The sequence below is a fragment of the Elephas maximus genome, chromosome 20 (assembly GCF_024166365.1).
Source record: "Elephas maximus indicus isolate mEleMax1 chromosome 20, mEleMax1 primary haplotype, whole genome shotgun sequence".
NCBI classification, from domain to species: Eukaryota; Metazoa; Chordata; class Mammalia; order Proboscidea; family Elephantidae; genus Elephas; species Elephas maximus.
This window is the reverse complement of record NC_064838.1, coordinates 36,415,725-36,439,558: the sequence shown is the minus strand read 5'-3', so window position 1 is coordinate 36,439,558 and position 23,834 is coordinate 36,415,725. Positions and strand designations below refer to the sequence as shown.

General features: G+C 41.6%; 1 protein-coding gene across 6 annotated transcripts in view; it reads right to left on the bottom strand.

The window, feature by feature from the left end:
* Positions 1–23,834, bottom strand: part of ATG7 (autophagy related 7) — a 298,659-nt gene that overhangs the window by 259,996 nt on the left and 14,829 nt on the right. For all 6 annotated transcript variants that reach the window (XR_007514390.1, XM_049861840.1, XM_049861839.1 and 3 more), the window contains exons 2-3: positions 9,305–9,477; positions 8,748–8,802 (exon numbers count right to left, since the gene is read on the bottom strand). Coding sequence is in view for 5 of the 6 variants with exons in the window: in XM_049861840.1 (XP_049717797.1) it covers positions 8,748–8,802; positions 9,305–9,464 (215 nt within the window). In the remaining variant the exon portion in view is untranslated. The remainder of the gene's footprint in view (positions 1–8,747; positions 8,803–9,304; positions 9,478–23,834) is intronic.

The following is a 23,834-nucleotide window of genomic DNA, read 5'->3' as shown; positions in this document are numbered from 1 at the left end:
ATATCAAGTTCATTGCCTATTTTTTATAATTTCTGACCTTCAACTGAAAGAGAAACACTGTTTATCGAGCTTCTACTGTTTTTTTTTTTTTTACTGTGCCAGGATCTGCGCAAGGTTTTCATTTAATTCTAACAGCTCTTTCCCCCATTTAAAGATGAGAATATAAGCCTCAGAAAGGTTTAAGTAGCTACCCTAAGGTCACATCATAATAGGCAGGGCTAAAATCTAAAGGCAAAACTATTTGACTCCAAAGTACTGTACTGCCTACCCCCTACTCAAACCCTCCCAGGCTTCAAGGTCCTTCCAGGAAACCATCTCACCATCTTCTCTGGTAGTATTTGGTACATAAAACCAAGCATAATATTTTACAGCATTTTCAAAAACAATAGTCATATACATCCAACTGGAAGACAGTAAGCTCCTTGAGGGCAGGGAACAAGTCTTCTCTGGTCTCTCCCACAGTGTAGCCCACCCCAAACAGGGCTCTGCACTGAGCTGCTGCTGAGTAAACCCCTGGTGGTTGTCTGAGTCACACATACAAAACGTATTACACCTGGGCTACCTGTCAGTTATCTCGTGCTGTACGGACTACGTTCTACACCACCCCTGAAGGCCTCACAGTCTTCAGAGTAACCAAAGTCAAGGGAGGAGAAGATGAGTTCATTCTGAATACAAATCCAGACGTGGAAAAAATCTGATCTCTTCTCTGAAATGATTAACTTGTGTTTCAGAGGTTTGGTTTTCATTTGCTAAATGAAAATATTCATTTCATTAGTAGCCTAATATCGTTGGCATTTACAACTAATGCAGAGTGAGTGCATTTTTCCTGATTGCACTAAAAACCCAGTGTCTCAAGTATCTCTTCATTCAGAGTCTGTATACAGTTGGGTACAGCGGGTTGCAGGGAGAAGAGTTCTGAGCTCAGAACAGGTGTGAAGGGGTGCTATGGGAGATGATGGCTCTGTCTATAAAGTTCAAATGCCAAGTCCTGGGGAGAACTAACTCTCAAAGGCCACAGCCTTCCTTTGGGAGCTGCTGAGTCAGCAAATGGCAGGTGGTTGTCATCACTCTCCTCCAATGAAAAGGTACTGGTCATCCAGGTGAGATGAGAATATCGAAGATAGCCTTGAAGAGGAAGAGAAACCACAAAGGGGCAAGATCAAGCCTAGAGAGAAGAAGGAAGTAGAGAACTGGTAAACCATACCTTCTGCATCCAGACCTGGCTTCCTGAAAAGACTGCTGAAGCAGGATGCTGGAACAGAAGGAAGGATGGGGTGCTGCATTCTGACCTGATCTAATCTGGATACAAGCACAAGAGCAGGAAGGTACTAGTTCAACAAGACAACCTCCTTCCTAAATGTCCAAATGTCTCCAGGTGTGGGAATGCCATGCCAAAGCCCTGCTCTGAGAGGGAAGGAAACTACATCCGGAAAATTCAAATACCTGCCAAGATGGCTGGGCTCCTAGGAATGTCAGCACTCACATAACTTAATTACTTGAAGACAACATGAAGTTTCAAAGGAGAAGCATTTGTCATGACTAAAGTTCCACGCTGGTGGTGCAACGGTTAAGCACTCGACTGCTAAACGAAAATTAATTTGCTATGTAAACTTTCACCTAAAGTACAATAAAATGTTAAAATAAATAAATAGAAATATTATTAAAATAAAAAAAAAATACAGTCTTGGAAACCAATGGGGTAGTTCTACTCTATCATGCAGGGTTGCTATGAGTTGGAATCGACCTGAGGGCACACAGCAATAACACTCCTGGCATCTACAAACGAAGACTAGGACTGTTAGCTCTCCAGCTGTATCTTCTTCCTCTCTGTCTGCCCACTTCCTAGCACATTCTATTATCAAGACACAGAGAAAGCCATCAATAAGTATTGCTGAAATAACTATTACCGCTCCACGTTTATTACAGCACAGAGCACACTGCAATGCAAATATTTGCCTTCTACCTCCCTCTCTCACACTACAGGGAGCTCCTCCAGGGACCCATGTTTCCTAAGTCTTTGTACTCCTAACACCTACACATCCACAGAGAGAAGGCATTGAATGTTTTATGAATAGATTCACAGGGACTTTCCATACAAATCCATGCAGATATACAGTAATAAAAAGAAAGATAAAAAGAAAAACCAAACCAGTTGCCATCTAGTTCCTATTCACAGTGGCCCCATGCTTGCAGAGTAGAACTGCTCCATAGGGTTTTCAAGGCTGTGACCTTTTGGAAGCAGATTGCCAGGCCTTTATTCCAAGGTACCTCTGGGTGGGTTTGAACTGCAGATTTTTTAGTTAGTAGTCAAGCACTTAACCACACAGGCATGCAAAAAAAAAATTTTTTTTTTTTTAAAGATACAGTAATAATAATGAAAGTAGTTTGGATATAAAGAACTTGTTCCTTCTGAAGAGCCCCCAGTATTCTTTATTAAACTTGCCAAATGTCATGGACAGAATTGTGTCCTCCAAAAATACCTCTCAACTTGGCTAAGCCATGATTCCCAGTACTGTGTGATTGTTCACCATTTTGTCATCTGATGTGATTTTCCTTTGTGTTGTAAATTCTACTCTATGATGTTAATGACACGGATTAGTAGCAGTCATGCTAATAAGGCAGGACTCAATCTACAAGATTAGATCGTATCTTAAGCCAATCTTTTTTGAGACATAAAGCTGAGAAGCAAGCAGAGAGACATGGGGACCTCATACCACTAACAAACAAGAGCCAGGAGAATAGTGCATCCTTTGGACCCAGGGTCCCTGCACCAAGAAGCTCCTAGACCAGGGGAAGACTGATGACAAAGATCTTCCTCCAGAGCCAACAGAGACAGAAAGCCTTCCCCTGGAGCTAATGCCCTGAATTTGGACTTGTAGCCTCCTGGACTGTGAGAAAATTAATTTGTCTTTGTTAAAACCAACCACTTGGGGTATTTCTGTCACAGCAACACTAGATGACTAAGACAACAATCACCCTAAGAAAGAGGGACTCAAAAAGTCTCCGACTTTCGATACTTCACCAAAGAAGACATTTAAGCGGCCAACAGACACATGAGGAAATGCTCATGATCTCCAGCCATTAGGGAAATGAAAATCAAAACCTCAATGACATATCATCTTACCCCAGCATTACTGGCACGAATCAAAAAAACAGGAAATTACAAATGTTGGAGAGGCTTCGGGAAATCAGAATTCTCATGCACTGCTGGTGGGAATGCAAAATGATACAACCATTCTGGAAAATGATATGGTGCTTCCTTAGAAAGCTAGAAATAGAAATACCATATGATCCAGCAGTCTTACTCCTAGGAATATATCCTAAAGAAGAGTTGTCACACCAATAGACATATGCACACCCAGGTTCCTTGCAGCATTGTTCACAACAGCAAAAAGATGGAAACAACCTAGACGACCATCAACAGAAAAATGGATAAACTGTGGTACATAGACACAATGGAGTATTACGCAACAATAAAGGACAAGGATGAATCTGTGAAGCATCTCATAACATGGATGTATCTGGAAGGCATTATGCTGAGTGAAATAAGTCAATTACAAAAGGTCAAATATTGTATGAGACCACTACTGTAAAAATTCATGCAAAGGTTTACACACAAAAAGAAACAATCTTTGATGGTTCTGAGGGAGGGGAGGGGTTGGGATGGAAAAACACTTAGCAGACAATAGATAAGTGGTAACTTTGGTGAAGGGTAAGTCCATATACAATACTGGGGAAGCCAGCACAACCTGTACAAGGCAAGGTCATGGAAGCTCCGTAGAAATATCCAAATTCCCTGAGGGATCGAATTGCTGGACTGAGGGCTGTGGGGAACATGGTCACGAGGAACATCTAGCTCAACTGACATAATATAGCTTATAAAGAAAATGTTCCACATTCTACTTTGGTGAATAGCATCTGCGATCTTAAAAGCCTGTGAGCAGCCATCTAGCATACTCCACTGGTCTCACCGCTTTGGGAGCAAGAGAGAATGAAGAAAACTAAAGATACAAGGGAAAGATTAGTCCAAAGGACTAATGGACCACATCTACCACAGCCTCCACCAGACTGAGTCCAGTACAACTAGATGGTGCCTGGCTACCACCACTGACTGCTCTGACAGGGATCACAATAGAGGGTCTTGGACAGAGCTGGAGAAAAATGTAAAACAAAACTCTAACTCAAAAAAAAGACTAGACTTGCTGGCCTGACAGAGACTGGAGAAACTCTGAGAGTATGGCCCCCCAACACCGTTTCACCTTTGTACCGAGGCCACTCCTGAGGTTCACCCTTCAGCTAAAGATTAAACAGACCTATAAAACAAAACGAGACTAAAGGGGTACCCCAAACCTGGGAAAAGGACTAGAAGCCAGGAGGGTATAGGAAAGCTGGTAATAGGGAAACCAAAGTTCAGAAGGGAGAATGTTGACATGTCGTGGGCTGTCATAAAACAATATGTGTACTAACTGTTTAATGAGAAGCTAGTTTGTTCTGTAAACCTTCATCTAAAGTACAATAAAAAAAAAGTCTCCAACTTTTAAAGCTGGAAGGGACATTAGACGCCTAGAACATATTTTACAGATGAGGAAACTGAAGCTGAAAAAAACTAAAAGGATTTATTTGAGGTAACACAGTTAGTTTGTTGTGAATTCCAGTCTTCAAACTTCAAACCAGGGCTATTTTCACAACACTTGGGACCATGTCTTATTCTTGCTCATATCCCCTAGTGCCTACCAGAGTGCTGGGTACAGTGTAGGTATTCAACAGTCACATAAAAAAACATGCTGAGTAAAATCGAGCAATTTGTACGCAAGTCAGAGTTGTGGGATCACAGATTTTATCTCCTTCAGTAAAAATGTCTGGATTACTGAAGTTTAAGATGCCTAGATTTTGTAATAAGATCATATCTAACTTCTGTGAGCTGTTTCTTTTTTTTCCTATAATTAACTGTTCCAAAGAATGAAATTACTAAAATATCTTTTAAAACCTTCACTCTAGTATTTAGCATAAAGTTTAGAGTCAGCTTAGTCTGAGGTGAATACCGAACCCTCCAGATTACATCCAGAACACACTGCTGATATTCCCGCTTCGCCATCTTCAGATGATCTAATGCTCGCACATTTTCATTATGTTTCTCATCATCACTTAATTGCTCCAAAAGTAAATTAGTCTTTGCCAGAAGAGGAGACAGATTAACAAAAAAACAAAACCAGTCGCCGTTGAGTCAACTCTGATTCATGGTAATCCCACGTGTTGCAAAGCAGAACAGTGTTCCTTAGGGTTCTTTTTTTTTTTTTTTTTAAATACTACCGTGTGTTTTTGGTGAAGATTTACACAACAGATTAGGCTTCAATTCAACAATTTCTAAGCAAATTGTTCAGCGACGTTGGTTACAACCTTCGCAATGCATGAACGTTCTCATTATTTCTGTTCTGGTTGTTCCATTTCCATTAATCTATTTTCCCTGCCCCCTTACCTTCCCATCTTTGTTCTAAAGTAATTGTTCATCGTTTAGTCTCATAGCGATGATTTTTTAAAGGAGCACAGCACTTGCAGGTGATATTCTTTATTTTGTGAGCCATTCTGTTATTTAGCTAGAAAGTGACCATGGTGGTTAGTTTCTTCAAGGATCAAAGAGTATCTCAGGGCAATAGTCTTGGGGAGTCCTCCAGTCCAACTGGTTCAGTAAGTCTGGTTCCTTAGGGTTTTTATGGCTGATTTTTTGTAAGTAGGCTGCCAGAACTTTCTTCCGAGTGCATCTGGGTAGACTCAAACCATCAACGTTTCAGTTAGCAGTGACCATGTTAACTGATTGCACTACCCAGGGACTCCAGGAGAGAGACTACTAGGATTTAATTTGTTTTGACAAACTATCACAAGGAATTTATGATGGAGCAAGAAAGCTCCAAAGAGAAAAAGAAACAACACATACTTCTTGTTATGGGTTGAATCATGTCTCCTCAAAATGTGTGTCAACTTGGCTAGGCCATGATTCCCAGTATTGTGTGGTTGTACACCATTTGGTGATCTAATGTGATTATCCTATGTGTTGTAAATTCTAACTTCCGTGATGTCAGTGAGGCAGGATTAGAGGCAGTTATGTTAATAAGGCAGGGCTCAATCAACAAGATTAGGTTGTAGGCTGAGTTAATCTCTCTTGAGATATAAGAGAATGGAGCAGAGACAAGAGGGAACTCCTAACACCAAGACAGGACAGCCAGGAGCATGTGTGTCCTTTGGATCTGGGATCCCTGGGCTGAGAATCTCCTAGACCCAGGAAAAGATTGATGACGAGGACCTTCCCCCAGAGCCGACAGAGAGAGAAAGGCTTTCCCGGGAATTGGTGCCCTGAATTCAGACTTCTAGCCTCCTAAATTGTGAGAAAATTAATTTCTCTTTGTTAAAGCCATCCACTTGTGGTATCTGTTATAGCAGCACTAGATAACTAAGACACTTCTAGAAGATATAAAGGCTAACATCCTTTTGGACTTATATTAAGCTATTAAATTTTGATGTCTGATTAAAAAAGGAGAAAAATGTACTGACTTTTGGAGAGAGATTGAGAAAAAAAAATCCGGCGGTACTTTATTTGAAATACTCTAATTTGACTTCTGCCAGTTTCAAAAGCCAGGTGTTTCTTAAACAAGGACCTCTTCACCTTCCCCAAACCCCTTATCTTGACATTGCTAAACTAGAAAGCAGAAAAAAATGGACCTCACTGTAGCCTTTAATTCCTCAACCCTCAGTTATCTTAAAGCTTCACAATATCGTCTCTGCTCTACCCTTCTGTGGAAACTGAATTCTCAAAGACCACAAATGACCTCATCAAAAATTCCCATGACCCTGACATTGAACTATGACCTCTTTGCTTTTGACAAGGTTGACCATATCTTTGGTTCCTGAAAACATTTCTCTTCTCTGATAAATTCTGTCTCCTTTGCTGGTTCTGTGTCTTCTTTCCCCTCCATAATGAGGTGGGCTTTTGTTCCCACACTCTATTATCTTTCCCTCTTACAGCCTCATGGTCTCCTCTACATGGATGACTCTCAGGTCTAGTCTGACCCTCCTACTTGACTCCATTGCCTCCTGGACATTTCTATTGGACAATGTCATCTCTAAGTCAACGTTTTCTAAATGAAACTTATCTCCCCTGAAAATTGTAGCTCCCTCCTGATTTCCCTATTTTGAAAAAAGATAACAAAATTCCCCTAGCTACTCAGAAATGTTTTTTCTCTCACCTGTGCTTCCTAAATTTAGCCAGGTGTGACCTTGTGCAAACCACTTTACCTTTCTGATTCTCAGTCTCATGTGAAACATGGAGAAAAATCACACCTGACATGTCTGAAAGGATTATGTATATTAAAGTGCCTAGTTCAATAATTGCTCAATAAATGTCTCTCTCCTCTCCAGTAACAGCCCCAAACCAGGCAAAAAAATTCTTCAAGGGCACGTTGTTGTTGTTATGTTGTGTGTCGCCAAGTTAAATACGACTCATAGAAACACCATACAACAGAGCAGAACTGCCCCACAAGGTTTCCTTGGCTGTAACCTTCACAGGAGCAGATCGCCAGGTCTTTCTCCTGTGGAGCTGCTGGTGGGTTGGAATGCCAGCCTTTGGGTTAGCAGCCGAGCACTTAACCATTGCCCTGCCAGAGCTCCTTTTCAAGGGCATATCTGTCATATTTCTTTGTGTAACCTCACATTGCCTTGCACAGTGGCTTGTACACAGAAGTAGCACTGAAGGAGTAAGTTGTTATTGTTAGCGGCCATCAAGTTGGCCCCTGGCTCATGGCAACCCCATGCACAATGGAATGAAACACTGCCCGGTCCTGCACCGTCTCTATCATCGATTACAGTTCGGACCACTGTGATCTGTAGGGTTTTCATTGGCTGATTTTTGGAAATAGATCACCAGGCCTTTCTTCCTGGACCATCTGAGTCTGGAAGCTCTACTGAAACCTGTTTAGCATCATAGCAACACCCAAGCCTCCACTGACAGATGGAGGTGGCTGCGCATGAGGTACCAACGAAAGATCATCAAATACCAATTATAGCCAAAATTGGGAAAGATGTGATCTAAGTCTCAATCCACCTAGATGGTACTTACCAAAAACAAACCCAAACTGTTGCCGTCGAGTCGATTCTGACTCATAGCAACCCTGTAGGGCATAGTAGAGCTGCCCCATAGAGATTCCAAGGGGCACCTGGTGGATTCACACTGCCAACCTTTTGGTTAGCAGCCGTAGCTCTTAATCGCTATGCCACCAGGGCTTCCAGAGGGTTCTTAGCACCTAATAAAAACCAGTTACCACTGAGTCAATTCCGACTCATGGCGACCCCACGTGGGTCAGAGCAGAACTGTTCTCCACAGGGTTTTCAATCATTGATTTTGCAGAAGTAGATCACCAGGTCTTTCTTCTGAGGTGCCTCTGGGTGGACTTGAGCCTCCAAGATTTTGGTTAGCAGCCGAGCACAATAACCATTTGCACCACCCAGAACCACCTGGCACCTATTAGGCTCTGATAAATATCTGCTGGAAAAAAAAAAAAAATCAGGTATCCTCAAGCACCTAGTACTTGTCTCTGTGCTATGGAAGGAACGAGAGAATCACGAGGCGTTGGTCTTGGTCCAGGCGGAGCCTCTCTACTCTCCACTATGGTCCACATATGAGGGAGTTGGGAACGCTCAGCCCTTGCCAAAAGCAAACAGTATTCTTTACTTGAGATTCTGAGCAAATAAATACTCACATGTCAAATGCTCTGTACTCCAATGTTAAGCGAGCTGGCAGCCCAGCAGAATCACCTGGACAGAAGCATCATAACAGTTTCAGTTTCAGTTCAAGGTTTAAAGAGCATCTCAGGGCAACAGTCTCTGGGAGTCAGGAATAGCAGCATTGATAACAAAAGTGCTTGAGAATAATGTCCTCTTTGTAGAGTCCAAAGCGGCCCACCCAATTCCTGATTATCCCAGATACACAGGGGCTTGGCAGAATGTGACAGAGCTCTTGTGAATATGTGGAATTTTCTAAGAATATAATAACGATTCATTGGAAAAAATACTTGCAACCTCCTCTGCCCGTGATACTGAGTGATCGGTATCAATTATTTAGATTAGTGACTTTCCCCACAGCTGGGGAAAAAAAATGAAAGTGAACTTGGGTCAAAAGTCAGGATGCAAAAGAGAAAGCCGTGAAAAGCATTTATTACAAAAGGCAAGGGAGTCCCATTCTAAAGGAAAGTGGACATTACACTGGGGGCAGGGGGGTAACAGCAGACAAAAGGAGATAGAGTTCACTACTGCCTACCATTGTAGTAATAGCCCTTAATGTCCTTGGGGGCTTCATCCAGCCGATACTCATTCAGCTTCCTCTGGGTCAACTCATGCCAGAATCCAACATCCAAGGCACTGCTAAAGGGGGCAAACTGCAATTTGGAGAGTCCCGGATCCCCCGTAGCTGCTGCCATTATTTGTTGCCTACTAAAAACAAAACAGAACACAACAAAATAGCATACCCACTCAAAAACTGATGAGGGAGGACATTCGGAATAAGGCTGCAAACAAACAAGTAATGAGAGGGATGCAGGCTGCCTTAGGACACAACTTTTGAAACCACCCTGAGTAATCTGCCTGTGGTATCACGTTTAGTCTCCTCAAGACAAAACTGATGTTTCTAACTATCCCGTTCCATTCTTCCCTTCTAGTTAGAATCAGCCTGACTAATGCACGAGTGTTATTCTTTCTCCAATACAGTCCCAGTCCCAGCAGTTTTTGTCATCCTGTGTAGATACAGATAACTCTACAGTGACAGTATCAAACACCCCTCATTTAGAAGGAGCCCTGGTGGTGCAGTGGTTAAGAGCTTGGCTGCTAACCCAAAGGTCAGCAGTTCAAATCCAGCAGCTGCTCCCTGGAAACCCTATGGAGCAGTTCTACGCTGTCCTATAGGGTCACTATGAGTCACAATCAATTCGACAACAGGTTTGGTCAGTTAGAAATGCGAAAATCCACATCTGTTGGGCTTCTGTGGGAGAGTGTGCTTTGGCCTCCCTGGCTGAGGAGGATAATGAGTAAGTTTCCCCCACACCCACAGTGCCCAAATTTCTGTGAAATCTCATATTTTATGTTATAAGTGCGCGAAAATTTTTCACTTAACTTCACAATGTTGAATATTTAATTTCCCCCTTAAATCAACCTAATTGTGCCCCTGCAGGCAATCATGCCACGTGTACTCTGTAACTTCCATATCCCCAGCACACATGTCCTAGTTTGAGAAGCAGAAGAACTTGGCAGTTCCAAAAAAAAAAAAAAACTACAAACTGATGAGATTCTTTCACTTTCCATTCTGTCCAATTACCCCATTAACACATTAATATTTCTGCAGTGAAATATTAAATTTAGTCACACTAAATGAGATAAATTTTAAAAAGACAGTTTCATATCCATTCAGAGAAGTTTTGTGTGAAGTTTATGCCAAAGTTATAAAAAAGCTTTCAGTTTTCCAAACTTGCTGGATTTTAGAATTATAGATATGGTGCTTTGGACTGGTAATAACTATACAATAAAATGCAAAATGAGTGCTCTACACAAAAAGTGACGAAAGTCAAGAAGCAGGAGAGGAACATGGAGCAAAGCAGTGAGAGAACTTTGTGAGGAGATGTGCACTGCGTTACATGAAAGGATGGGTAGGAAGGAGTAGGTGGTCAGGGGGAAGGAGGAACACCAGAGGAACAGCTGTGGTGAGAGCGGGGGGAGCCTTACACTGCTGTTCTTAAGTAGAGGGCCTGGACTTGCAAAAGCTACGCATATGAAGCAGCGTATTTAAGTGGGGAGAACGCGTGTGCACTGAAGAACACTGGAGTGGGAAGCCAGTGACAGTTTGGAACAGGGAATATGATCTAATTCTCCAGTGGCAAAATGGCTTGGAAGGAGGCAGAAAGGAAAGATCAATTAAGAATCTAAGGAATTCATATGATGAGGAAGTTAAAGTGATTTCAAGACGTAACAGACTGTCTTAATTGTAAGATGCTTAGTGTAAATCTCATGATAACCACAAAGAAAATACATGTACTCACCAAAACAGACAAAAACAAAGATTCAATATAGAAAAAAATCAACAATAATAAATGAAAGAAAAAGAAGATCTATATACAAAAAGAACTCAGCACAGAAAGTAAAGAAACTTTTAACAACATACTAAAAAGTAAAACAAAGTGGCTGCAGTAAAATTACCCCTATCAATAATCACAGAGTGTGAATGGATTAAATGCACCAGGCAAGAGACAGAGAGCGACAGAGAGCTATATTCCCTCATGAATATAGCTGTAAAGATTCTCGACAAAATTCCAGCAAACACAATTCAACCACATATTAAGAAAATCATACATCATGATCAAGTGGGATTCATACCAGGAGTGCAAGGGTGGTTCAACATTAGAAAATCAATCGATGTAATTCACCACATAAATAAAACAAAGGAAAAGAATCACATGATCATCTCAATTGATGCAGAAAAGGCATCTGACAAAATTCAATGCTCTCTCTTGATTAAAACTCTCAGCAAAATAAAAGTAGAAGGGAAATTCCTCAACATAATTAAAGGCATATACGCAAAACCAACTGCCAACATTATTCTCATGAGAAAGGCTGAGGCTCTTCCCCTTGAAAATGGGAAAGAGATAAGGATGCCCATTGTGCCCACTCTTATCCAATATTGTACTGGAAGTCTTAGCCAGAGCAATAAGGCAAGAGAGAGAAAGAAATAAAGGGTATCCAAATCAGAAAGGAAGAAGTAAAACTATATACGCAGATGACATGATCCTATACATAAGAAATTCAAAAGAATCCACAAGGAAGCTTCTGGATCCAACAGAAGAATTCAGAAACATTGCAGGTTACAACATCAACATACAAAAATCAGTTAGGCTCCTTTACACTAAAGGGGAGAATTACAAAAAGGAAATCAAGAAAACAATACCATTTACAATAGTCCCCAAAATGATAAAACACCTAGGATTAAACATAACCAAGAATGTAAAAGACTTATACAATGAAAACTATAAAACACTAGTATAAGAGACTAAAAATGACCTACATAAATGGAAAGACGTTCCATGTTTATGGATTGAAAGACTTGATATTGTGAAAATATCAATACTACCCAAAGCAATCTATAGATACAATTCTGATCCAAATCTCAATAACATTCTTTACTGAAATGGAAAAACTAATCGCCAACTTTATATGGAAAGGAAAGAGGCTCTGAATAGTCAAAGCATTACTGAAGAACAAAGTAGGAGGCTTCCCACTCCCCAATATCAAAACATATTATGCAACCACAGTAATCAAAACTGCCTGGTACTGGTTCAATGATAGACACATAAACCAAAAAAACCAAACCTGTTGCCGTCGAGTCAATTCCGACTCATAGTGACCCTACAGGACAGAGTAGAACTGCTCCATAGAGTTTCCAAGGAGCGACTGGTAGATTTGAACTGCTGACATTTTTGGTTAGCAGCCAAGTTCTTAACCACTATGCCACCAGGGCTCCAAAAAGACACAAAGAGCAGTGGAATAGAATCAAGAACTCAGAAATAAATCCATCCATATATGCGCAGCTGATTTTCAGCAAGGTGTCAAAGTCCATTCAATGGGGGAAGAAACAGTCTCTTCAACAAATGGTGCTAGCAAGACTGAATATCCACATGCAGAAAAATGAAAAGGAACCCATACCTCACACCATACACAAAAACTAACTCAAAATGGATCAAAGACCTAAATGTTAAAGCTAAAACTATAAAGTTCTTGGAGGAAAACATAGGGACAAAACTATGGAACCATAATTTCTTAAAAAAATAAACTATCAAACACAAATATTAATACACAAACAGCAGAAGTCAAACTAAACAACTGGGATCTGATAAAAATTAAACATGCACATAAAAAGAGTAAGAAGACTACCTACAGACTGGAGAAAAAAAATCTTTGGGAATGACATATCTGATAAGGGTTTAATCTCTAAAATATATAGAAAACTTCAACAACTCAACAATAAAAAGACAAACAACCCAATTAAAAAATGGGCAAGGGACATGGACAGATACTTCACCAAAAAGGACATTCAAGCAGCCAGCAAACACATGTGAAAGGGGGAAGTGGAAATCACTCTCTAGATAGTAGACACTTGTTATCTGGTGATGGGAAATATAACACCAAATGTGGGTGAAATGTGTACAGCATGACCAGCATAAATGATGTCACTAAGAAATACACAAGAAAAAAGGACGTTTTTGGTAAATGCTATGACCTACACAACTGTGCAACAACAACTAAAAAATGGGAGTGTGGTTACATGTGTACATATGTATGTCATACAAGTGTATATGTGTGTATGTGTGTGGGCATATACAGATGTATCTACATCCAGGTGTATGTATGTGTTAGTGTATATATCCATATATAATTACATATACAATAAAGAACATAGGGGGCACAAACACAGATACTTCTTAGACTTAACCAAACACCTCATGGGATTGGTTTACAGGGTCTGAAGGCTAAGGACCTGCGGTGCAGTGAATTACTTAATATGGCGCTTTCAGCCATGGTCTTGTGACTCCCACAAAATGACTGGGTGGGACTATGCAAATAGGGTGTTTGTGGCCCACCAAGGGGATTGGACAACCTGCTAATAATGCAAATAAGGTACATGGAACCCTTGTAGGGGATTGGTCAGTTTTGCCATCCCGCTAGGTTTAAAAAAGAATGAAACACAGACAGCAAGAAGGGGGACATCACTACCATCAACAAGAAGAACCAGGAGTGGAGTACAACATTTGGACCCAGATCTCTGTGCTGAGAACCTCCTAGACCCAGGAGACACAGCTATATACCACAAATGGTGAGAAGCAGCAGCAAGCACGGCACAGTCCAGTGGTAGAGAAACGACAGCAGTAGAACCAGAAGACCAGTGCAAGACGGTGCAGTGGACTTCCTGGCCCACTGAGTGTGCGTGCCAACTCACGGGGCGAGACAGCTCAGTGCCTTCTGGCATTCGTTGGTGGCGCTAGGCTCACAGAGCAAGACAGCTGAGCGCCTTCGGGCAGGAAGCTTCCTGGCAGAGTGAAGTGCCTCTGGGCACTTATCGGTGGAGCTAAAGAGCTTTATAACATTTGCTTAAGCAGGGTAAAGGCCAGGCTGAAGGCCAAGGGAGAGGCGTGCCAGCAGCAGCAGTCAAGAAGAAGCGGTACTGATAGAAGTGTATCCTAAATTGTTCCTTTTACTTCCAAGTTGATCCTGACCCTGAATTGTAACCTGTTACTTCCCTAATAAACCCCATAACATTAAGTATGGTCTGTAAGTTCTGTGTGGCCATTGCAATGAATTATCAAACCCAGCAGAGAAGTAAAGAGTGCCATGAGAGGGATGGCTGGTGTCAGAATTGGTAAAAAGTTTGGAGAGTGAGGGTATATGTGACCTCCACCTCATAGAAATCAGCCTTTGGCTGATGTTTACGATGACTCTCCTTTCACTCCCTGAAGTCAGAGCAGGTCTGATGCCACGCTGCAATATTTACAGGACCATAGTCTTGAGGAGCAACTCAGCCAATCGGCATAATATAGTTCATAAAGTCTATGTTTTACATCCTAGCTTGGTGAGCAGCAGCTGGGGTCTTCAAAGCTTGCGAGCAGCCATTTAAGATACAACAATTGGTCTCTACACATTTGGAGTAAAAGAGAAGGAAGGAAACCAAAGCCTCAGAGAAAAAACTAGTCTACGGGACTAATATTCTACACGAACTATGAGCACATCTACCTGAGACCAGGAGAACTAGACAGTGTCTGGCTACCACTACTGACTTTTCTGATCAGGAACACAGCAGGTGTATCCTGACAGAATGGGAGCAAAACGTGGAAAAGAACTCAAATTCTTAAACAGTCCAGACTTATTGGACTGTTTGAGACTAGAGGCCTCCCTCAGACGACTACCCTGAGACGCTCTTTCAACCTTGAATAAATCTATTCCATAAGGTCATCTTTTAGATAAATAACAGACTGGCTCATAAGATAAACAACATCATCCGTGAGTACTGTGCTCCTTTAAAAAATCTTCTATATCAGACCAAACAGTCAACATTTACTCAAAAGCAAAGACAAGAATGCAAGGGGGCAGGGAAACTAGAGGACTGGAAAAGGAACAACCAGAGCAGAATTAAATGAGAAAGCTGACATACCGTGAAAAAAGTAACCAATGCCAATGAAAAAATTGTGTAGAAACTGTTAGATGGGAAACTAATTTGCTGTGTAAACTTTCACTGAAAACACAAAATATTTCAATTAAAAAAAAAAAGTCTAAGCATTTATGACGACTTGTATTAGAGCAGAGGAAATAAGACTGGAAAAGAAGAGGCCATCATTAGAGACTTTTGTTGGTTTGTTTTTATTGCAGTAAATAAATACGTAACAAAACAGCTGCCCTTTCAACAGCCTTCACGTGTACACTTCGGTGACATTGTGTTCATCACGTTGTCCAGCCAGCATCAGCATGCGTTGCCAATTTTTTCCATCACCTTTAACAGAATTGACACCTATGAATTACGATATTGGCAAAGAATACTGACTATACCATTGACTGCCAAAAGAACGAACAAGTCCACCTTGGAAGAAATACAGCCAGAATACTTCTTGGAAGCAAAGATGGCTAGACTTTGTCTCATGTACTCCGGACGTGTTATCAGGAGGATCAGTGAAAAAGAGGAAGATCCTCAACGTGATGGATTGATAGTGACTGCAACAATGGGCTCAAGCATAACTACAATTACGAAGATAGTGCGGGACCAGGCAGTGTTTCATTCTGTTGTACACAGGATCGCTACATGTTGGAAGTGACTCGACAGCACCTAACAACAACAACAACTTAACAGAAGTTCAGTGTCCCTTAAGCAATGAGTCCTTTCCCTCTCCCACCTGCCCCTGGTAATCACTAATAAACTTAGGCCTATACACACTTAGCCCTGGTGGCACAGTGGTTAAAAGCTTGGCTATTAACCAAAAGGTCAGCAGTTAGAATATACCAGCTGCTCCTTGGAAACCCTATGAGGCAGTTCTACTCTGTCTTATAGGGTCGCTTTAAGTTGGAATCAACTCCATGGCAATGGGTATGGCTTTTTGGTTTATATACACTTGCCTATTCTAAAAATTTCATATAAGTGGGATCATATATTTGTCCTTTTGTGACTGACTTAATTTACTGAGCATGATGTTTTCAAGGTTCATCCATGTTGTAGCATGCATCAGTACTTCATTTCTCTTTATGGCTGAGTAATATTCCATTGTATGTATGTACCACATTTTGTTTATCCATTCATCTGTTGATGGGTATTTGGGTTGTTTCCACCTTTTGGCTGTTGTGAATAGTGCTGTGATGAACACTGGTGCACACTCCAGAGACGTTTTAAGAGAAAAGGTGACCAGACTTGGTGTATTGGTACATTCATGCAATGAAAAAAGGAAAAAGTCCCTGAGGTATCAAGCTATGCATTCGCTATGAAAATGGTAGCATCCCCAAGAAAAGGACATGTGAGAGGCAGAGCCAGCTTTGGAAGGATAATACAACAAAGTAAAGACAGCAACAGCTGGGGACAAAGTAAAGCAGATCAACAGGAAACTAGGGACGGCCCAAAAAGATGGACTTAGAGATTTAGGGGGGCATTTACAGAGAGATAGGAGCCCTGGTGGCACAGTGGTTAAGAGCTAGGCTGCTAACCAAAAGGTGGGCAGTTCAAATTTACCAGCTGCCTCTTGGAAACCCTATGGGGCAGTTCTACTCCGTCCTATAGGGTCACTATGAGTCAGAATTGACGCAATGGCAATGGGTTTGGTTTGGCTGGGTTACATACAGATAATGGTTAAGCCAAGTGAAAATGATCAGTTCTCAGAAGTTATCCAGAGAAATAAAGGCCACAGCCTAACAAAACCCTAGAACGTCCCACAAGACAAAGAAATAAAACCAAACCAAACCTGTTGCCATTGAGTCAATTCCAACTCACAGTGACCCTACAGTGATCCTACAGGAATACAGCTGCCCCATAGGGTTTCCAAGGAGTAGCTGGTGGATTCGAACTGCTGACCTTTTGGTTAGCAGCCAAGCTGTTAACCACCGCACCACCAGGCCTCCAGAAGAAAAAATAGAAAGCATAAAACAAAGAAACAAAACACAAAGGAAGGGGTTGAGGGGAGGAGGGAATAAGTACTCGGTTTCTCTCTGGGGTGATGAAAAGTTTTAGAAATAGTGGTTAACAGTTGCACAACATTGCGAATGTAATTGTCACTGAATTGTACACTTAAAAGCAGCTAAAATGGCAAATTTTATGTTATATACATTTTACCACAATAAAAAGGTAAAAAAAAAAAAAAAAATAAGCAAAACAAAACCACAAAGCAGTTGGTGCACCAGGACAAGCAACACAGTTTGAGGAGAGAGATGATGATGGGTGGCAAAGGACACTAGAAGTGAGAGAGAGCGAGGGCTGCTCAATGCCACTGAATTTTCATTTTTAAAAGGCGCTCAGTGGTGGCTTTCTATAGTGCAGTTTGATTTTTAATTGCTAAAAAGAGAGCAGGCTCTCAGGGCAGGATCAGGACTGGGGAGTAACTGACTGTGTCCCCAGGTAAGTTCCAGGGGAGAAGGGTAGTTTGCCACTTTATTCCTAATGGGCAGCTGCTTTTCAACAGGCTTAATATGCTCTCCACATTTAAAAATGTGCTTTGGTAAAAGAAATCCAGTTACGCATTAATGAAAAAGTCACAATGGGGGCTTAACAAACTCAGAAAAACAAACAGCAAAAGAGAGATAAGAATTATATTTTGTTCAATATAATCAATAAGCTTAGTGGATCACAAAGGACAGTGCACAACTGTTCTTAAAACTCTTATGGAAATCACTTTCCTTCTCTCCATCCCTACTGCCTGACCAAGGGCTTCTCAACTTCAAACGCCTGGAGGGCTTCTAAGAAAGAAGGATTCCCGGGCGCTAAGGCTGTTTGTGTTGTTGGGGAGAAGGGGTTGCGAGCGTGGCCAGGAGTCAGCTTGTGTGACTACGGCCTCAGATAATTCCGATTCAAGGTCTGTGTATCTGGGTATCTTACAGGGCATTGGTACTCTCATTTTTGGAGGCCCCACCTCTGTATCACATCGAACATATAAACGCACCCTTGTCCCATATTAATTATTTTTTGGCCTTTAATTATTTGGAAGGATTTTTACAGATTTGTGTTCTCATAATTTTCATCTTTGTTTTTCAGGTCTCTCATATTTTCAATGGCCCCTTTGTACACTGTGGCTCGAGTTTGAACCCAGCAGGTGCTCCAAGGGAGAAAGATGTGGCAGTCTGCTTCGGTAAAGATTATAGCCTTAGAAACCCTATGGGGCAGGTGTACTCTGTCCAGTAGGGATGCTATGAGTTGGAATTGACTCAATGGCAATCGCTTTTTTTTTTTTTTCTGTGAGTTTTCCCCAAAGCAAAATCATTCCTTTTGTCAATTTCTACCTATACGCCAATGAATCTCAGGACTCTATTTCTACCCCTAACCTCCAAACAGATATCTAATTGCCTTGTAAAGCTGGGACTCAGATTTCTCACAGTCATCTAGAATTCAACAAATTCAAAACTGGAAGTATCTTTGTCCAAAATTCTACCCTTTTCCTGCATTTCCTAGTTTACTTAATAGTATCACCGTACATCCAAGGTAGAAACCTCAAAGTCAGCTTCGATTTTTCTCTCTCACATCCAATAAATCACTGACTCCTGGAGGCTCAACTGTAAGCAGTCCTCTGGAATGAGATGAAGGTCAGGTCAGTCACTGAGTATTGACCAGGACCACCCACCTCCTGCCCACAGTGGAGGTGTTCACTTGAATTTAATTCTCCCAACAGCCCTTAGTCATGATGGTTTCAATTTTATAAAGGAAGAAACTGAGGTTCAGAGAGGTGAGAAATTCCCATAAGGCCATGCAGTTGGAAACGTGGGGAATGAGGACTCCAGCTCCAGTGTTAATCCGAAGCCTGCACTCCTCACGCAGCTTCCAGCTTCCTGCCCAAGCCGGGTCTCCCTCTCCACTCCCACTGCCACGTATCAGACCCATCCTCACCTCACTCCTCAGCTCCTGAAGCAGCAAGTTCACCAGTCACTGCCTTCAGTCCCTGCCTTCTCCAGACAAGATGGCACACTGCCACCAGAGCCCTTTCCCTACACAGATCCGCATAGGTGGCTCCCTGTTCATACAAACAAACAAAACCTTACTGATACTTTGCCTGCCAGTTTCCTCACCTTCTGCCTTTGCTCATGCTCCTAGGAAGCCTCTCCTCCTTTCTAACAGGAAAATTCTGTCTCATCTCTTAAGGTCTTTTATGAAGCTCTCGTTAACACCCACACTCAGTGGGAGTTAATAGTTCCTTTCTCCACGGTGACAAATGAAAATTTCCAGTAGAGTACTTTACCACCACGAATTGTACTTACTTTTTTCATAAGCACAATTTTTTAGAGCTTTTTAAAATAGCAGCAGCAGTAGTAGTAGCAATAGTAGTAGTAGTAGATCACCACCCATCTGTCAGTTTGTCACACTGCGATGGCTTGTATGTTTCTGTGATGCTGGAAACTACGCCACCAGTATTGCAGGGTCACCCATGATGGAGAGATTTCAGCAGAGTTTCTAGATTAAAACAGGCTAGGAAGGAAGCCCTGGCAATCTACTTCCAAAAACTGTTGTTAGTTGTCGTTGAGTCGACTCCAACTCATGGTGATCCCACGGATGCAGAGTAGAATGGTTCCACAGGGTTTTCAAGGCGATGACCTTTCGGAAGCAGATCACCAGGCCTGTCTTCCAAGGCGCCTATGGTTGGGCTCAAACCACCAACCTTTCAGCTACTAGTTGAGCGCTTAACCATTTGTATAACCCAGGGACAACCTTCTAAAAATTAGCCAAGGCAAACCTTATGGATCACAACAGAACACTGTCTGACTCGCTTGTTTTGGGCAGGTCATCAGGAGGGATCCACTGCTGGAGAAGTATATCATGTTTGGTGAAGCAGAGAGGACCAGCAAGAGTGAGCGAGACACTTGGTGAGATGGACTGGCACAGTAGCCACAGCAATGGACTCAAACATACTGGCCATCATGAGGATGACACAGGACTGAGCAAAACGACACAATGGTAGTAGTGGCAGTAGCAGCAGCAACTGTTCTTACTGAATGGTTATTGTGTGCCAAGTACTATACTACACATTCTACATACAATTGTCATGACAACCTAAGGTGGTTATCTTATGCCCACTTTACAGAAGAGAAAATTGAGACCCTGAGAGGTTAACTAACTTGCCCAAAGTCACACCCTGGGGAGTGACAGAGCTGAGATTATAACCCAGGTCTGCTGGCTTCAAAGCCACTATATGAAACAGCCTTGAAGGAAGAACTCCTTTTTAGAACATTTATATACCCCATCAGTCCCAATATGCTAAAAAATAACTTATCATTTGAAACACATAAGCACACTAACCTTCTGTCCAACAGAATCAAAAGAAAAAAGGCCTAGGCCAGAGTAATGATCCGATGTGGAGGAAATCAGCACAGCACCAGACAAAAAAAAATGGCATAAATGGATCTCACCTAAAATCCTTCACGTGCTGGGTCATTAGGGCCCTACAGACATGAGTCATCCACAACTTACTTGTAAAGGTCAATGGTAACTTGTTGTTATCATCATTATGATGGCCTGCTAAGGTCATCTAAACAGAGTTTTACCAGTGCCAGAAAACTATTTCATTCAGCACCTCCGCAGCTGGGAAAAGTGACTCAGGATGACCACTTAGGAGATTACGGGCAGGCATGCCAAGAACTTTGCATAGAGGCACATTCTTCAAATATTTTAAGACTTATTTGGCCTTTGAAAAATTCTGAACAGGACCAAGAGTCTGTTTCACAAGAGGATACGGCTGGTGTTCAGCTGTTGAAACTGTTGCCTGACAGGCTCAGAAAACAGAAAGGTCTTAAGCAACAGCAGCAACGTGTGATGAGGAAGGTGCTGGAAACATCTAAATACCGTATTTTCACTCAAATAAAGTGTGCCTTCTATGTTTGTTTGCCAACTGCACCCTTGCCCCTTGAGGTATTTTCATAAGCACAGCTATGCCAATTTTTTTTTTTACATGTTGCTGTAAAAAATATATATATATATTAACATAGCACGCTTACCTGGGGTACGGGGTGGGAGGCACGGATGGCAAACAAACGTACAAGGCATATGTTATTTGCGTAAAAATACAGTAACCAAAACAAAACCAGCTGCTTTCAAGTCAGTTGACTCATGGTGACCCCATGTGTGTGAGAGTACAACTGCGCTCCATGGGGTTTTTAAGGGGACAGTCACTGTGAGTCGGAACCGACTCGACAACAACGGGCTTGGTTGTGGTTTTTTCAGGAAGCAGATTGCCAAGTCTTTCTTCTGAGGTGCCTCTGGGTGGGTCTGAACTGCTAACCTTTTGGTTAGTAATCGAGCACTTAACCACCTGTGCCACTCAGGGACTCCTCTAGATAGAACACGCTAGTATAAATGTGTTACTTAGGAACTTATACATCTATGTCATAACACTCCCTTCCTTAAACTTGAAGATTTAAGATGTAATGATCAGAGGGGAATTCTGGGGGAAGTGAGTCCTAAGTACAAAGTTATTTATGTGCAACTGATCTAAATCCAAATACTACTGTGCTTCCTAAAAAGTAAGGCCTGCCCATATCACCCTGGCCGGTGCAGGTAAAGCTTCTGGCCTCTGCTCTACAAAGCTCAAAGATTATTTCTATCACACTCCGAGATCCTATTCAGACATATCCAAGGGAAGAAACGGACACAGGTATCAAGGTAAGTATGGGCCAGTTTTATTTCAAACTATTTCTATCATATTCAGGATGGGAAAGCCAGGAGTGACGCAAGATGGGACTGCTGTGTCACTTCTAATTACCCAGCAAAGGCTTTGATGAGGATTCAATATTGTAATGAGCAAGAAGAATCCCAGATGAATAAGAAACCCAGCGGTATGCAGAAAATTCAGTCAGGATTAACTGAAATAGCAGGGTGGGTGGTTAAGCAAATATGTATGAACCATCTGGGGCTGTATCTACCACTCAAACTTGGTACAAATTTCAGATATTTATGAAAATAAAACTGAAGAGTCACACACAGCAGCTTACACAGAATAGGAGCTCAGAAAACATCGTTTAACGAGTACTTATCAAAAGTTTCTATCCAGAAGCTGGTTGAATGGGCATGGGAATGCAGGGTGGAGAGAAGGAGTGTGCTGCCTCATTAGAGGGAGAGCAACTAGGAGTATATAGCAAGGTGTATATAAATTTTTGTACGAGAGACTGACTTGACTTGTAAACTTTCACTTAAAGCACAATAAAAATAAAAGTTTCTATCCAAATGGCCCTACACCTTTTGCTAGTACTAGTCTTTAAACTTAGATTCCCACAAGAAACTTATAAGAATGGCTGCCTCCAGGGAAAGAAGCCAGGGGATCAGGAAACAGGGGTGAAGAGAGACTTATTTTCACTGTCTGATGTTGTATGACTTTCGAATTTTGTACTGTGTATGTGGGATAACAATACAGAAATAAATAAGATAATCAAAGAAAAAAGTTCTAGATCCATGGCAAGATAGGCAATGAGACACATCAGACCAGCAGCTCCATTGCTCTGCGTCCAACAAGTAACACCTGGGGGATTCTTGCTGCAGTAACCACGTCTCATTCATCTTTACTCAGCACTTAGCACAGTGTCTAGAATATATTAGGAGGTTGGCAAATACTGAAATGAAATAATAGCTCTCTTCCCCCAAAAAGGGCCAATGGATGGACACGACAGTAAGACAAATTACAGCTTAGTTTAAAATTACTAATAGCCTAAATTGTCCAAATAGGAATAGATTGAGCTGAGGGATAATGAACTATTCATTAGTGGAAGTGTTCAAGCATATATTAGATCATTATTTCCCAAGTAATATTACACAAAGAATTATGGGGCCAGGCAATTAGCACCGAAGCCGCTCCTAAAGTCCACCTTTCAGCCAAAGATTAGACAGCCCTATAAAACAAACAATAACACATGTGAGGAGTGTGCTTCTTAGTCCAATCAAGTATATGAGACCAAATGGGCAACACCTGCCCAAAAATATAGACAAGAAGGGAGGAAGGGACAGGAAAACTAGACAAATGAACGCGGGGAACCTGGGATGGAAAGGAGGAGAGTGCTGCCAGATTGCAGGAATCACAACCAATGTCACAAAATAATTTGTGTGTAAATTTTTGAATAAGAAACTGATTTGCGCTGTAAACTTTCACCTAAAGCACAATAAAACTAAAAAATAAATAAAGCAAAAAAAAAAAAAGGCCAGGGATTGGCCAACTTTTTCTTAAAATGACCAGAGAGTAAATATTTTGGGTTTGTGGGCCCTAAACAGTATCTGTCTTATATTCCCTTTTTTTTAATAACCCTTGAAAAAATGTAAAAATCATTCTTAGCTCATGGACTGTACAAAAACAGTCCTCAGGCAAGATCTGGCCCACGGGTATACTTTGTTGGCCCAGAGACTAGATAATTCTCCAAACCTATTATAGTTTGATCCTTTGAAGGTGTCCATGATGCATTTTGTTTTCATGGAGACTGATATTTTTCGCAGAATCTTTTTAAAGGGCAATAGATAATCTGCAGGGGCTGCTGAGGGCAAAGCAGACCATGCGACCACACTCTAAGAGCAGGCTGCTGGTCTACAATACCCACCCGGTCATGCC